Source organism: Cetorhinus maximus, chromosome 13 (genome assembly GCF_964194155.1).
Source record: "Cetorhinus maximus chromosome 13, sCetMax3.hap1.1, whole genome shotgun sequence".
Classification (NCBI taxonomy): domain Eukaryota; kingdom Metazoa; phylum Chordata; class Chondrichthyes; order Lamniformes; family Cetorhinidae; genus Cetorhinus; species Cetorhinus maximus.
In genome coordinates, this window is record NC_135891.1 from 4,317,699 (window position 1) to 4,334,450 (window position 16,752).

Here is a 16,752-nt window from a genome sequence, read left to right on the forward strand (position 1 = left end):
ACCCATGTCTTAACTCCTACTAATTCCCATTCTCCTACCAACCCCATGGTTGCTGACCCACAATGGCTCCTAGTTGAGCAATGTTTTGATTTTAAAATTCTCATTCTTGTTTTCAAATCCCTCATGGCTTTGTCCCTCCGTATCTTGTAATCTCCAGCCCCACAATCCTCTGAGATATCTGCCCTCCCCTAATTGCATTCCCAATTTTAATTGCTCCACCATTGATGCCATGCCTTCAGTTGCTTGGCCCCTAAGATATGGGAATTGCCCCTCTAAAAAATTTCCTCCTTAAGACACTCCTTAACACCTACCCCAATCGTTTTTTTTAATATCTCCTTATGTGGCTCAGTGTTACATTTGTTTTATAATGATCCTTTGAAGCACCTTGGGATGTTTTATTACATTCAAGGTGTTATATAAATAAAAGTTGTCAACAAACTTGAATTGATTACACTTGATGCCCTCATCTAAGCTATTAATATAGATTTAGTTGAGGCGCAGGTACTGTCATTCTGAAAATGACAATTTAACCTACAGTGTTTTCTGTCCTTTAAATAATATTGAGTATATGCTAATATGTTACCCCCAATCCTGTAAACTCTAATCTTGTTTGATAATCTTGTCGAACCTTATTGAATGCCTTATGAAAATCCAAATATGCTATAACTGCTGGTTTCCCATGTCTATATACCATGATAGTTGAACCCCCCAAAGAACTCTTAATAGATTTGACAAAAATCATTTCACTTTCATAAAACTGTTGATTCTCCCTCCTCATATTGTGATTTTCCAAGTGCCTTGTTAAATGTTCCTAATAATATATGCTAGCATTTCCCAGTAATGATGGCAGGCTAACTGGCCTTTAGTTCCCTGTTGACTCCCTCTCCTTGCATTGGATTACATTGCCACTTCCAACCTACAGGAATCATTCTAGAATCTAGAAATTCTGGAAGATCAAAACCAATGCATCCACTATCTCTGCAGTTAACCCTCTTAAAACACTGGGAGTTAGTTCATTGGGTTCAGGGAATTCGTTGGCTTTTAGTACCATTAATTTCTCCAGAACTTTGCTTTACTCATTTTAATTATTTTTAAGTTCCAGCTCTCATTGGACTTTTGGCTCTCTGCTATTTTTGGTATGTTCTTTTTGCTTTCTGCTATGAAGACTGATTTTTTTTCAACTTTTCACCCATTCATGTATTCCCCTTAATTTCTCCTGTCTCTTGAAGAACACACATTTACTTCAATCACTTCCTTTTTATATACTTATAATTAAAATCTGTTTCTGTTTCTTGCTAGGTTATACTTGTTTTCTGTTTTCTCCACCTTTCTCAATTTCTTAGTCAGCTGTTGCTGATTTTCAAAACCCTCCCAATCTTCAGGCTTACTGCTCTTTTTGACAACATTGTAACCCAGTTCTTTTAGTTTAATGCTATCTTTAACTTTAGTTAGTCATGTAGAGTTTTAATTCTCAAAAAAATGTTCATTGAGAATTATAAAGTATTTCTTTAAACGTTTGTCATTATTTACCATCATATTTTAAATCTAATTCCCTGTAACCAACTCCCCCATCATGCTTCTGTAATTGCCTTTGTTTAAAATAAAGACCCTACTTTTGACTTAACCACATCACACTCAAACTCAGTTGAGTTAGCTAATTTCAGTTGCGTGCAAGTTTATGATGATACTTCTGGACTAAAAAACAGCCAGTGCTACTATTCCTAATAGCTAATGAGCCCCCCTTGCTAGAAAATAAATGTGGAAAATTTCAGTGAAGGAAGGAATGTCCTTTGCATTTGATGCCTTCCTCAGTTGACCATATTGCTGACAAGTTTGGTGTTATGACTAATTCTTTAACTTGAAACCCTCAGACCTGGAATAATTGTTACCGCTCTCTGAATCCAGTCTAACACATTAATTCCATTTTGCCCACAATTGTGTCTATGACATTTGACATGCTCCTTTCATAAGTGCCCACAATTGCACATGCGGCCTCAAGGTTTGGAAAATATGTTTTGACTGGTTCATTGTAAGCCTTAAAAGCACCCAGCCTGTATGAAACTTAACTAATTGGTCTGAAGTTTCTCCTTTTCCACCATTGCAACAGGTTATTTTGTTCTCTGGGTGATACTAACAAGTTGGAATTATTATTTACTATTAACACTTAGGATAATTAAGGATATGTTAATTATGTTGTTAGGCTACACAGGTGAAGGGCATTATTTAATTAAGTACTTTGGAGGTGTCAGCTGTGGCTCAGTCCATAGCACCCTCGCCTTTGAATCAGAAGGTTGTGGGTTCATGACCCACTCCCGGAAACCCAGAACTGTGAATGTACTCGAAAAGGGTTACATTCTGTGACTGTTGATAACTCAAAAGAGTTATAAATAGGGGATAGCTGGAGTACTGGGTATGTGGGTGGAGAGCTGTGGAGACCTAACAAAGTCCATGAGCACTCTCTGTAAAGAATAGCTCTGTGTCCTAGTTTCGACTTCATCAACCGGCTTGGATTCTATTAGCACTAAGAAGGTGGTCATTGTCCTTGAACCGCTGCAGTACTTATGATAATACATTCTTACAGTAGTGCTTGGCAGATAATTTCATGTTAAATTTACGACTGATTACTTTATAACCTGTAGCTATCTGTTTGTGGTTCTTTTGAGGCATTACTTCTGGTGACTTGAAGAATGCTCTATTTTATAAGGTTGGGCACTATGCTCTCTAAAGTAGAATGTATTTTACTTCCCTCTAGGTTAGAAGGTTTAACACTGCACTTCCTTGGAAAAAAAACCCTTTTTTTTTGTATTCTTTCATGGGATGTGGATGTTGCTGGCAAGGCAGATTCCTAATTGTCCTTGAACTGAGTGGCTTGCTAGGCCATTTCAGAGACAGTTAAGAGCCAATCATATTGCTGTGGTTGGAATCACACACAGCCCCTAAACCAAGTAAGGATGGCAGACTTCCTTCCCTAAAAGACATCAGTGAGCCAGCTGAGTCTTTACGACAATCGGTGACAGTTTTCATGGTTACCATTACTTAGACTAGCTTTATATTCCAAATTTACTAACTGAATTTAAACTCCAGCTGCTGCCGTGGTGGAATTTGAAACCCATGTTCCCAAACCATTAGCCTAGTCCTCTGGATTATTAGTTCAGTAACATTACCACTATGCCACCATCTCCCCTGTAATGCCCTGAGTTAGGTGAGTTCATCTTCCATGTCTTTCCCTTGCTTTCTATGTTTTTCCCACCTGCCTTTCTTTGGTTCTACATCTTGTATGCTCACACTGCTCTGGTAATCTTTCCCCTTATTCTCTCGCTCTAATCTCCATTCATCGCCATATCTCCTCTCATTGTTCTCCCATCACTTCCTTGTTACTGTGCCTGTTGATTAGCTTTATGTAAAAGAAGGGTTATTTCCTAGTTTAAAGCTCAGGCAGGGATATAGCAGTTAGGTTAATAAAACAAAAGTATCTATCATTTCTTTAAAATTTATATCAAAATGAAAAGAGTGGATATTTAATAGAGTAGGCTTGCTGTAAAACTTTGCACAGCCATTTGACAGTAATAGTCAGCTATTTAATCTCAACATCCTTATATAGCGTGGAGGCCAAAACTCTGCTTTTCCCAAGTTTTATATAAATTTACTATTATACTTAATACGCAATCAGTTTTTTTTATGTCCTTGACCACTTGAGTTGCTGTTTTAATGATGTGAAGCTACATTCGTTTGGCCCTCATTCCTCATTCAAAGTCTTTAAGTTTAGTGGCCCACCACAGCCTGATACTAAATTCATATGACTCTTCAGAGCTAAAAAGAAGTAGAAATGTGATGGATTTTATACTGTTTAAGAGGGGGTGGAGCAAGATAGAAGGTCAGGGATAGGTGACAGCTAAGGAGAGATTGACAAAGATGTCATGGACACAAGACAAAGGGAGTGTTAATAGTAGTGGTAAAGAGTAAAGAAGGTGCTGATAGTGGCATAAAGGTAAGATAGCAGAAGGTGTTAATAGCAGAACAAAGCTCCTTTCACAGAGCGCTGATCTTGCTCCACCCCCTCTTAAGCAGTGTAAAATCCATCACATTTCTACTTCTCTTTTGCTCTGAAGAAGTCATATAGACTCGAAACATTAACTCTGTTTGTCTCTCCACAGATACTGCCAGACCTACTGAGTTTTTCCAGCATTTCCTATTTTTATTTCAGATTGCCAGCATCTGCAGTATTTTGCTTTTATCTTAATATTAAATTCCATTGGTAACATTTTTTTAGCCATTCCACCATCTTACCAGAATTCCTTTGCTTGCAGCCGCTTTTGGCCCTCAGACTTCTTATTTCTTTCTGTTGTATTTTAGTTTGAAAATTTGGACACCTTCCCTCTAGCCATACATACAGCTCGTCGATGTACACAGTGAACAGAAGCGGTTGCGGAGCAAAACCTTATGGGACATTGCTACCTGCTTCCACCCACCCTGTGCAGCTGCCCTTAACCCATACTCTTTTCCTCCCTTCTAACCAGTTTTAATCCATCCAATTCCATATCATTTCATTTTCGCCAGTGGTTGACTGGGAGATACCTTGTCAAAGGCTTTCTCATAGTCCACTTACACCTTACCCAATAGATTTTCTGCACTTTCTCGAAGAATGCTATCAGATTTGTCTGTCTTTCTTTCTGAAATCTGTTTATTGCTTCTAACTATTCCTCTTCATGTATAAATTTAAGAATGTCATCTTTAAAGATTCCAAGATTTTCCCTACTACAGATATTAAACTGTAATTATCTAAGTTAACTCTCAAATAGTAATTAGTCCTCTGGCACATATCCACAATCGGTGGAACCTAGAAATATTATTTCTAGGTCCTCTACTATTTCTGTCCCCATTTCATCCAAATCTTAAGTGTCCTAACACTTTGTCTTCCCATGGCTTAACTAACCTCTTTGACAGTGTTGTTTTATTTGTTTTATCTGTCATCTCACTTTTAACTAATTTGGAATTAACCTCCTCACTAATATCCTGTGTTGCAAACACTGACGCAAAGGACTGTCATTTTATGTTGATCCTTTATTAACTTGCTATCCCTTCCTCTTGGATCCACTGCACATTTAACAAATCTCTTTTACTGATGTATTTGTAGAATACCTCACTATTTTGTAACATTTTTACGTTTTATCCTCATGTACCCTGTGTTTTCCTTAACCTTTTCTTAGCCTCTTATTTTATCGTAACATTTTTATTCAGTCACAACTGAATACAACTGAACGGCTTGCTAGGCTATGTCAGACTATGTTATGAGTCAACTAGATTGTTGATACTAGCTTTTTAATAGCAGTGTTCAAAATCAGAGCCTAGGCAATGTAAATAGAAACTATTCCCATTGGTGGAAGGGTCAAGAATCAGAGGACACCGATTTAAGGTGGTTGTAAAAGAACCAACGATGATATGAGGGAAAAGCCTTTTTTATACAGTGTGTGGTTAGGGCCTGGAATGTGCTGCACAGAGTATGACAGAGGCAGATTCAATTGTGGCCTTCGCAAGGGATTTTGCATAATCACCTGAAGAAAGAAAAATTGCAGGGCTGGGGAGTGGAAATAGCTAAGTAGCTCTTGCAGAGAGCTAGCATGGCCATGAGGGACTGAATGGGCACCACCTGTGCTGCAACCATTCTATTCTATGATTCTATTCCAGATTTATTTAATTGGAATTTATGTCTGGATCTTTAGCCCAGGTTTTACACAACAATGTGGTTGGGGGATGGGCAATAAATGCTGTCCCAGCCAGTGAAGCCCACATACTGTGAATTAATTTTTAAAAAGTGTTTATCTTACAATTCGGAATGAGTTTTTAAAGAAAAACTTACTCCATTGTGTTTTTTTTAAGTATTTGATTTCTTTGCTCAACTCATTGCCCTTCAGAAACCACAGGTTCATCCAACAAACCTCCAGTGTTCATCAGTTCTCACTATGCACTATTCAGCACTAGGCTCCTGCAGATTCTCTCTCCCCATCCCCACATTACCTGTCCTGATAGAAGCATGGTTTAATGTATGCTTTGGGTGGTAAAGTCAAATTTGGTTAAGTACAATGTGATTGCCTCCTGTATTTATTTGCATTTTTACAGTATCTGTGGTGGAGAATAAAGTGGATGAAAACAAAGATCAGTCTGCAAGAATCATCCATCCAAGCAGTAAAGAATTTAAAAAGACATGGGGATTCCGACAAACAACGATTGCAAAACGTGAGAATGCAATGGAGGCAGAGAACTCTGACACTGCTCTGAGTGAGAACTCTGACCAATTGACCCCCTTATTGCGAAGGAGCAGACGGCAGACTCAAAGATCTGCCCGAGTCCAGGAATTTATTTCAGCAGCTCAGAAGCGCTATCGTCGAATGACAGGTCTTGATGATGGTGGTGAATGTGGATCCATTGCAACTTCTGAGGCAGGGACAGGGTCTGATGGCAGTGTGGAAGTAGATGAAAAAAGTGCTGGATCTCTAGACGTGACCACAGACCAGGGCTCTGCTCATATATTTGAAGCAACAAATGACGTGGCTAACTCTGATGAAGACAGCAGCACCAACAGTGACAGTGATGAACTTACATTGAAGGAGCTGCAGAATCAGCTGAGAAAACAGCGTGGTCAAGAACAGCCTGATTCACCACAGAGTACAAACAAAGTGCAGGAAGCATGCACAGAAGAAAATCAATCTAGAAAAGAATCAAAGTCTCTAGTCACTGCAAAAATTAAGAAGAAAATAGTCACTCCTATAAAGAAAGGCACTAAAAGTGGTACCACTTCAAAGGAAAAAGAATCCAAATCACAATCTGAAGCTAAGTCAGAGACAGAAGATGATGAAAGTTCAGTCAACCAGTCAGACAATGACTACAACGACCCAGATAAATTGTATTGTATATGTAGGCAACCACATAACAACAGGTAGGTGCTGGGTTTAAGGAAGTTGTGTGTATAAGCATGCCTTCAAAATATAAGGCAAAAATGAACATTGAAGCAGCAGCCTAGTTTATACCTCCATTTATTAATGAATTGTTGCTTTGTTTACATCATGACTGCACTTTTTGTGCTGTCACTTGATGCAATCAGTTTACCGTTGTCAAGCAGTTTAACTCTAATTCCAAAGTTTTACTTTGAAGTGTCATGTTTGTTGCCTTCTCGTGAAACCCAGGATACACAGGAAGATGGTGGCGAAGATATTCCCAGTTGCAAAGGTGACATAAATGGCCAAATAATCTCTTGTGGTGTGATTGTTGAGGATAAATATTGGGCAGGACACTGGGATAACTTAGAATAGCATTTTAGGATCTCTTAATATACACATGTGAGAATAGATATTTTAACATCTCTGCTGAAAGGCTGTGCCTCAGCACTTACACAGCAACCTATATTGAGTTTAAAAATTCAAGTTGGGTTTAAACCCACAATCTTTCCTATTTAACTTATAAGTAAAGGAGTTTTAAAATTGACCATGGGTCTGTGTTTTGAAGTTACATTTTCAAAACCAAGATTTTCATCAGCCTCTAATGTTGTTTTCCTTCAAATTAGGGCTCAATTCCTCAATTTTTCAATATGTGCTGACAGTGGGCACAGTATTGTGAAAGGTATCAAGCTGTCACTGAAGAGAGAGACTTTATATAGCATCTTGTGCGACTTCAGGACATTGAAACTCCATTCACAGTCAATAAAGTACTTTTGAAATGTAGTCACTGTTATAATATAGGAAACTGAGCTAAGAGTTGGCATCTGGGAGGGATGTTTTGAGATGTTTCAGTTTTTGAAATAGGCTGTTGTGGGGTGATTGAACTTTGTTGTACACCTGCACTGGTAACATAGCAGGCCCTCCAAGCTATATACCATCCTGACTTGGAACTATATCATCATTCCTTCACTGTCACTGGGTCAAATTCTTGGAACTGCCTCCCTAACAGCACAGTACCCGCCACCTGGTAGCGGTTCAAGAAGGTGGTTCACCACCTTTTCAAACACAGTTAGGGGTGGGCAATAAATGCTGGTCTAGCCAGCGATGCCCACATCCTGTGAAAGAAAAAAGGAACAGTGAGGTTGGAACTCACTTGAAGCTGGTTCCTCCCTAACTGATAGTTCTGCCTGGCTGCCGGGGAGTAGATCAGAGGTGGACACATTGGATGGAAATGGGAGAAGCATTCGGAACCCACAAGCACCAGGATGTTGGCTAAGAGCTCTGAATTCAACTGAAGGCTGAGCTCTGCACGAACTTAATTCTTAGGTAAACTGATAGCTTCAGATCATTTCATCCATTAACCTGAGAGAGTTCGTGAACAGGGTTAATATTCAGTTGAAGAAATGGAATGCAGCAGGAAATTATTTTAGAAGTCTCGGAAATTAGTTTAAATGCACCATTGGTCTGGCAAGCTATGTATATAAAGTAGCTCTCTGCCTGATTTTCTTTCTTTCACCCTCTATAAATAGCACTCAGCATAAAGTCATCTGAATAAAGCTTTTGATATCTATACTGGCCTTTCTTGAAATACCTTCGAACAAAATTAATCAGACAAATTAAAAACTAAACAGAAACAGTTTTCCTTATTAGTGAAATGCTGCTGATACATAATAGGGAATGTCTAACTCTGTATATCTTCAGGCAGCTGCAAAGTAATATAAGATAGTAGGAAATCAGAAACGAGCAGAAAAAGTTTGTATACAACATGTGTTTTTTGTAGGCATCACACTTCAGTCAAACAGGTGCCTAGCTAGTTAAGATTAAGATTAAATAACACTTGAAATAAAAATGGGAACTTTAATCACATGCGACTTCTTTCAGGATTGGGTGATGCCAGGAGCCTGTATCTGTCCAGGAGGCTGGAGTGGATTCAGTTGTCACCGGCTCCAAGTGATAGTTCCATTGACTCTTCAGTAACTTGCAGGATATATTCAGTTTTGCAGGATTAGAGTGTGCCTGTGTCCTGGTTCAGAAAAGCCAGCTTTTCAGCAGCATTATCGACTTTGAAATGTTGCCACATGTGGTCTTATCCAGATTTCTTGGTAGTACATTGTATCTAGGCAGAAGTGATCAGCTGAAAATTGTCTGAGCATGCCTGATTGGAAAAGTACTTAAATGTTGATTTTAAAATAAAAGATCAAATGCTGCAGGATTAATTTTCAGTAAGTAAGCTACAAAATGTTTTCACTTGAGCTGAATATAAAAACCATCCATCTAAATCCATTTAACTTAAGTCTAACTAAGGACTCAATTTTACTTTGATACGGAAAATTGTTACTTGGTCCACCAAATTGTATAAAGGTTAGTGAAGAGATTTAACTCTGAAAAGAAACCTGTGCAGGTCTTTAATTTTTTTTTCAGTAGGCCTTGCACATTTTAAAGTTTTTAAAAAAAATTTGCACAGTTTTACATTTTCCAAAGCACATCAGCATTTTTTGGAATTTATATTAGTGTTACTGTTCATAATTCCCCACATTGTACAGTAGAAGACTGCATATTATAAATTGAAGTAGTGCTCCATATTTACAGAATGAGTTTTGTTTATTTGGAGGATATTTTATCCATGCCGAGACTGGTTTCTGATTTATATGGTAATATTGGTGTGTAGTGTGCTGATTGTGAGTTTCTTGGCAGATTTATGATCTGTTGCGATCGCTGTGAAGAATGGTTCCATGGCGACTGTGTGGGAATTACAATGGCAAGAGGACGCTTACTGGAGCGCAATGGAGAAGACTACATTTGTCCTGATTGTAGTCCCTCTCCAAGCAAAGGCTCAGGCACTGCAGAAATGAGGTCTGGTCAGCAGGAAAGCAAATCAATGCTGGCAAGCAACGACGACCCCAGTTCAACAGTAGAAAAGCGAGATGGAAACTCTTCCACTGATCAGGGAATAAAAGGCAGGATTGAGAAAGCAGTCAATCCAAGTGGCAAGAAGAAAATTAAAATATTTAAGCCGGTATGCTGTTTAGAACTGTCTACATGCATTTAGATGGTTTGCAGTCAATTCAGGCATATCGTTTTGCTTCATAGCGCAAGTATTGTTTCACCTTTACTGAAGTGCACATCTTGCTTTCCTGCGGTAGATAAGTTTTTATGTTGCGTTACAATCCCCGTAGAGACCTATAACTTAGAGATTCGAACTTCCTGTTCATAGCTGAGAATGACATGACAAGATTTCATGTTTTAAAACTTTAACTGTAACAAATGACTAAAAGCACTATTGACTGAACACTATTTTCTTTGTAGTCTAGCAAGTTGCATACAAAGAGAGGAACATTCCCCTTTTATACTTATCAGACAATGCACTCTCCACGAAATTACAGTGGGTTCTCATTTCCCTGTTTCACCAAGTGTAACTTGTAGTGAGCATCTCCAGGCCCTTTCAGTTTTTGGGGAGTTCCCAAAATCCAACACCAGCAGTAAAACCTGTTCCGATGATTCTTTTTTCCCCCTAGCCAAGCCAGAATAAATCTCCTGGAATCAGTAGAAGGCTGCAGGATGCATCTCTTTGACAAGAGATTGCCTTTCTCCTGCATCTGGCTAAGAAAACTCTCAAAACTAAGCAGCCTTTTCTGTCTACTGACCACACAGAATTTCTGCTGTCTGCCTGAGGTATTGTAGGGCAGCCTGTAACCTGATCTCAAAAATAGCTTCCCCAGTCCACTTTCACATTAACCTTGTACCTAGGTAGAGATGCTAATCAGCCATCCTTGATCCCAAGTCCCTTTCATCTGAGAAGTAAATGGATAGTTTACAACACAGTTGCTTACAACCTGATACCAACAGCACCTTTTAGGGACTTTAGGAGACACAGAGTCTACTCACGGTAAACATAAGAGACTGTTGCCATTATCTCCAAGCATAAATATCTTACACCTTGTTGTCAGTAAAATAATCTAAGCCTTCCTTTGATTTCTAACATTCTGACCACTCAGGTGTACTGTTAGGCAGACTTCAGGACAGGTCACATGACCCCCTCTTAAATTTAAAGCTGCAATCCCAAAATATAACAATTTTATATACTTCACAATTGTGATAGTTGACTAGGAGTAATCTCCCCAAGTAGCGTGACGTGAACCTTAGCGGTAAATTAACCTTATTCTGGGTTTGATACTAACTTTCCCTCCAAACCCCACACCATCCTGACTTGGAAATATATTGCCATTCCTTCAGTGTCGCTGGGTCAAAGCCTTGGAACTCCCTCCCTAATAGCACTGTGGGTGTACCTACACCATATGGACTGCAACGGTTCAAGAAGGCCTTGAAACAACCTTCTCGAGGGCAGTTAGGGATGGGCAATAAATGCTGGCCCAGCCAGCGATGCCCACATCCCATAACTAAAAAAAATAAAGTTGTGTAAAATAGTTTACTCAAATGCACTGCTCTTTGTATTACTTCAACTCTTTTAGCCTCTATTGAAATCAAAAGGCTTTATTTTTGACAGTTTTCACCCCCTTGCATCTTTTTTTACCCAGAGAACTGTTTAATGGTTCCACAAATGTTTGGTTACCTTCCAACACCATGTCCAAGTATCCATTCTTCCTTTATCCTACCCTCATCCAATATGGCTGCTTTCTAGCAGAAGTCATTGGACGCAGAGCTCGTTAGGAATAAGAACTTGCACTGACTTTCTTCCTTCCCTCTGTTATATTTTCATGTAATGCCAATAACATTTCAAGACTTTGAATTACTCAATCTGATCTTTTAATTCTAAAAGAAGTCATGATCACTGCCTTTTCTGTAGAAATATGTTAGAGGATGGCACAAAAACCCATCTTTACCTAGTGATTTTTCAATTTAAAGAATCCAGTTAATAGTGGATAAAAGCAATATCAGAACTTTGTCTCTTTTATTATAAAGATTTTTTGAGCATTATTTAAGGTTAGCACTTTGGCTTTTCTCGCATTTGAATCTTGGTTAACTAATTAGAGTGTGTTTTTTGATTGTGAGCATGAAACAGTGATCAATTGGTTTCATTATAAATTATAGCTCCTTATCAAGCCCTACACTTAATGGGCGGAAATTTAACTGTGGTGTGCCATTCCCAAAGCCAGAACAGGAAGTGGGCACTACTGCTTTCTTGCTTTTCGCTGGTTCGATGTTTAAATTTAAAGTGCCGCTGGCATGCATGGGAGACACATACGATTGCATGGTGGGGGAAGGTTTTCAGTGGTGAAACCTGGCAGCTGCCAATGCAGCAGGTATGTATGGGCAGGTTATACAAGAACCTCCTGGACAAACTGGGAGGCTCTTCATCAGGGCCATAACTTTGCTGCCCAACCCCATTGCCATTAACATAAGACCTATTGAGAGCGCAAAGGTAGCATGGGTGTTTTTAAGTTTAAATTTCACTTGTAAACGTTTTCTTCATTATATTTTTTACTTTATTCATTTGTGTATCATTGCTATTCGTTAAGACTAGTTAAGTGTACTGGCATGCCTCATGGTGTGCTTTGATGGTCACAGGGTAGTTAGGGACATTTCCTTTATTGTGGAAGAAACAGTGTTGTGTTTTTGCATTCACTCTTTATTCAATGTTCATGTTAGTATCTAGTATTGTACTCGCCACTCTGGGACATGGTTGAATTTGCAGGCTCAGCTAGCCCCTCCCTTCTGTGCATTGTAAAGAACGTTGTCTGAGAACACACTCAGTAGGAATAATTGAAATGTTGTAGGTGCACTCAAAGCCCTGTAAAGACTCTGCCAGCCTACACCCTGAGATGGACCTGACAAGTGGACAGCACTGACACCGCCCTTTGGGCCCCTTATTTTCTTACCTTGAGCGACTGTTCCCCCCACCACATCCAGAATACCAGGACCTTCCATCTTTCACTGCTCCGTACCCCCAGCCTCTGCCCTCCTTTGGATCCCCCCTCCATTCCTCCGGCCCCCATTCCACAGATTTCCACCCCCCCCCATCCCCCACACCCCTCTCCCCAACCATCACCGACTCACCCTTGCCAGCCCTGAGCCTCCATGCAAGCTGCCATTCTCCTGCTCTCTACCCTTGTGCTGCAGAGTTCAAAAAGAAAAACCATTGACCTCAGGCACAGCTGCACAAAGCCAACTGTTGCACACCACTTTTAAATGAACGTGAACCGGGTTCCATGCGATTCTCATGTGCCACTGATTTTATCTTGAAGATGGCTCGCAATTTTAAAAAAAATAAAAACTGAATATTCATGGAATGCCGAAGCATTGAGTGGGAACCCACCAGACACCACAAACGCACCACTGATTTAATCTCTGCATCTCAACTCACCATTGGGAAACTGAAATTTTGCTCCCACTGAATTCAATCACCCCGCACACCATGTTTCCCGCTCTTGCAGCCGCGCCCCCCCGCCCCTGCCAAATGGGTGAGTTGTTTTTCTAACTCTTCCTGAGGACATAATCTTTATACCACTACATAACTGTATGTGTTCAGTGGTTGAATTATGCAGTGGTGCACAAATATACTATTGATAAATATTGGTGGTTTGTTTTTATTAGACAGTGGAAATTCCAGCAGTGCCAAAGTGTATTGGGCCTGGCTGTGCCAACCTGGCCTCTACTGACTCTGTGTACTGCAGCAGTGCCTGCATACTCAAACATGCTGCAGCCACTATGAAATCACTCAGCCAGGCGAAGGATCAGAAACAAAAGACAAAAGGAAAATCAAAGACGGAGAAGGTGACTTCATCCAAGTCCCTTGCAGAGGTAAAGAGAAATCATTAATATAAAGATAAATCTATTTGTACCCAGATGTATATTGTGTGGAATAAAATTAATACATAAATTATTGGCTGTAAGAAGCACTTAGTGGGAAATAATTGGTTAGGGTTGAATAATATTGTGGAAAGCATTTTAGATGTAGAAATAGGTGAAGTAGAATCCCATCCATTTGTGTTGCATAATAGATTTCACAGCAAAACAGTAACCACTTGTGTACAGCTGTTTGAATTTTGTGGCTCTTGTGTACACTTCACCTTTCTTGTAGTCATCAAGTGTGGAATAAAAGACAAGTGCAGAATGATGATGATCATGCTTGCCAAAGTAATGTTGGCACAGTGCCTCTTTGGAAAACCAGCTCCTGATCTGAGTTTTGGTATGAAACCTGTGCTGATCCCCAGCTACTGCAGCTTAACGAACTGTCTTCCAGCCTTGCCTCCTTATGCACTATAACAATGCTATTCATTTTGTGACCTACACACAATATTTTCTTCACATATTTTGAAAATGCTGCAGTAAATGCTGGAATGAATCATTTACTTAACTATTTGAAATATTCTTACTATGTTTGACCTTGCCATATGGGCATTCATTGTTTTAGTGTTGGAGAAAAATGTGGTTACATCAGATTTTAGAGAGCACGTAGAAAAACCTAAATTGGAAGGAATTGCAATCTGGGCAATATTTGCACATAGGAAATAGGAGTAGGTCATTCGGCCCTTCGAGCCTGCTCCACCATTCAATATGATCATGAATGATCCTCTATCTCAGTGTCATACTCGTGCTCTCTCCCTCTACCCCTTGGTGCCTTTAGAGTCTAGAAATCTATCTATTTCCTCCTTAAATATATTCAGTGACTTGGCCTGCATAGCCTTCTGTGGTAGAGAATTCCACAGGTTCACCACTGAGTGAAGAGTTTCTCCTCATCTCAGCCCTAAATGGCCTACCCCGTAGTCCTGAGATTGTGACGCGTTATTCTAGACCCCCCTAGCCAGAGGAAATCTCATCCCTGCAGCCCTGTCAGAATTTTGTAAATTTCAATGAGATCCCCTCTCATTCATCTAAACTCCAGTGAATGTAGGCCTAGTCAACCCAATCTCTCCTCATACAACAATGCTGCCATCCCAGGAATCAGCCTGCTGAACCTTCGCTGCACTCCCTCTGTGGCGAGTATATCCTTAGGTAAGGAGACCAAAACTGCGCGCACAGTCCAGGCGTGGTATCACCAAGGCCCTGTAAGACATCCTTGCTCCTGTACTCAAGTCCTCTTGCAATGAAGGCCAACATGCCCTTTGCTGCCTTAACTGCTTGCTGTACCTGCCTGCTTGCTTTCAGTGATTGGTGTACAAGGACACCCAGGTCCCTTTGTACATCAACATTTCCCAATCTATCACCATTTAAATAATACTCTGCCGTTCTATTTTTCCTACTGAAGTGGATAACTTCACACTCATCTACGTTATACTGCATCTGCCATGTATTTGCCCACTCACTCAACCTGTCTAAATCACCTTGAAGCCTCTTTACATCCTCCTTACCACTCTTGTTCCCACCAAGTTTTGTGTCATCAACAAACTTGGAAATATCACATTTGGTTCCCTCATCCAAATCATTAGTTTATATTGTGAAAGCTGGTGCCCACGCACTGATCCCTGAAGTACCCCACTAGTTACCACCTGCCACTCTGAAAAGGGCCCATTTATTCCTACTGTCTGTTCCTGTCTGCTAACCAATTCTCAACCCATGCCAATATATTACCCCCCAATCCCATGTACTTTAATTTTACGCATATTTGTGGGACTTTATCAAAAGGTTTTGGAAAATCCAAATACACTACATCCACTGATTCTCCCTTATCTATTCTGCTAGTTACGTCCTCCAAGAGACTTAGGCTTATCAAACATGATTCCCCTTTCATAAATCCATGTTGACTTTACCTAACCCCATTGATATTTGCTAAGTGCCCTGTTGTCACATCCTTTATAATAGACTCTAGCATTTTCCCTATTACTGATGTTAGACAGACCAGCCTATAATTCCCTGTTTTCTCCCTCCCTTTTTTTTAATTATTCATTCATGGGATGTGGGTATCACTGGCTAGGCCAGCATTTATTTTCCATCCCTCATTGCCTGTTTTTAAGACTCAACCATATTGACCACATGTAGACCAGACCAGGTAAGGACAGCAGATTTCCTTCCCTAAAGGACATTAGTGAACCAGATGGGTTTTTACAACAATCGGCAATAGTTTCATGATCATCATCAGACATTTAATTCCAGATTTTTATTGAATTCAAATTTCACCATCTGCCGTGGTGGGATTCAAACCCAGGCCCCCAGACCATTACCCTGGGCCTCTGGGATGCTAGTGCAGTGACAATACCACTATGCCACCACCACCTCGACGGAACTAAAATAGTCATTTAATTGCTCTGCCATTTGCTTATTATAAATTCACCCGTTTCGGACTGTAAGGAACCTACATTTGTCTTTGCGAATTTTTTTAAAAAAATAGTGGGGTTACATTTGCCACCCTCCAATCTGCCGGGACTGTTCCAGAATCTACAGAATTTTGGAAGATGACGACCAACGCAACCACTATTTCCATGGCCAGCTCCTTTAGTACCCTGGGATGTAGATTATCAGGCCCTAAGGATTTATCAGCTTTCAGTCTCATTAATTTCTCCAGCACTTTTTTTAGTAATACTAATTTCCTTCAATTCCTCCTTCTCACTAGATCCTTGGTTCCCTAGCATTTCTGGGAAGTTATTTGTGTCGACTTTCGTGAAGACAGAACTAAAGTAGTTGGTTAATTGCTCTGCCATTTCCTTTTTCTCTATTATAAATTCTCACGTTTTGGATTGTAAGGGACCTACATTTGTCTTCACTAATCTTTTTCTTTTTACACACTTATAGAAGTCTTTACAGTTTGCTTTTATGTTCCTTGCAAGTTTACTAAATATTCTATTTTTCCCCTTTTAATCAATCTCTTGGCCCTCCTTTGCTGAATTCTAAACTGCTCCCAATCTTCAGGCTTGCTACTTTTTCT

The 16,752-nt window shown here is 39.9% G+C and overlaps 1 protein-coding gene across 2 annotated transcripts in view; it reads left to right on the plus strand.

The window, feature by feature from the left end:
• The window catches only part of LOC144688369 (death-inducer obliterator 1-like), a 109,565-nt gene that overhangs the window by 43,724 nt on the left and 49,089 nt on the right, over positions 1–16,752 (plus strand). For both annotated transcript variants that reach the window (XM_078554839.1, XM_078554838.1), the window contains exons 4-6: positions 6,118–6,934; positions 9,627–9,948; positions 13,485–13,691. In XM_078554839.1, coding sequence (XP_078410965.1) covers positions 6,118–6,934; positions 9,627–9,948; positions 13,485–13,691 — 1,346 coding nt within the window. The remainder of the gene's footprint in view (positions 1–6,117; positions 6,935–9,626; positions 9,949–13,484; positions 13,692–16,752) is intronic.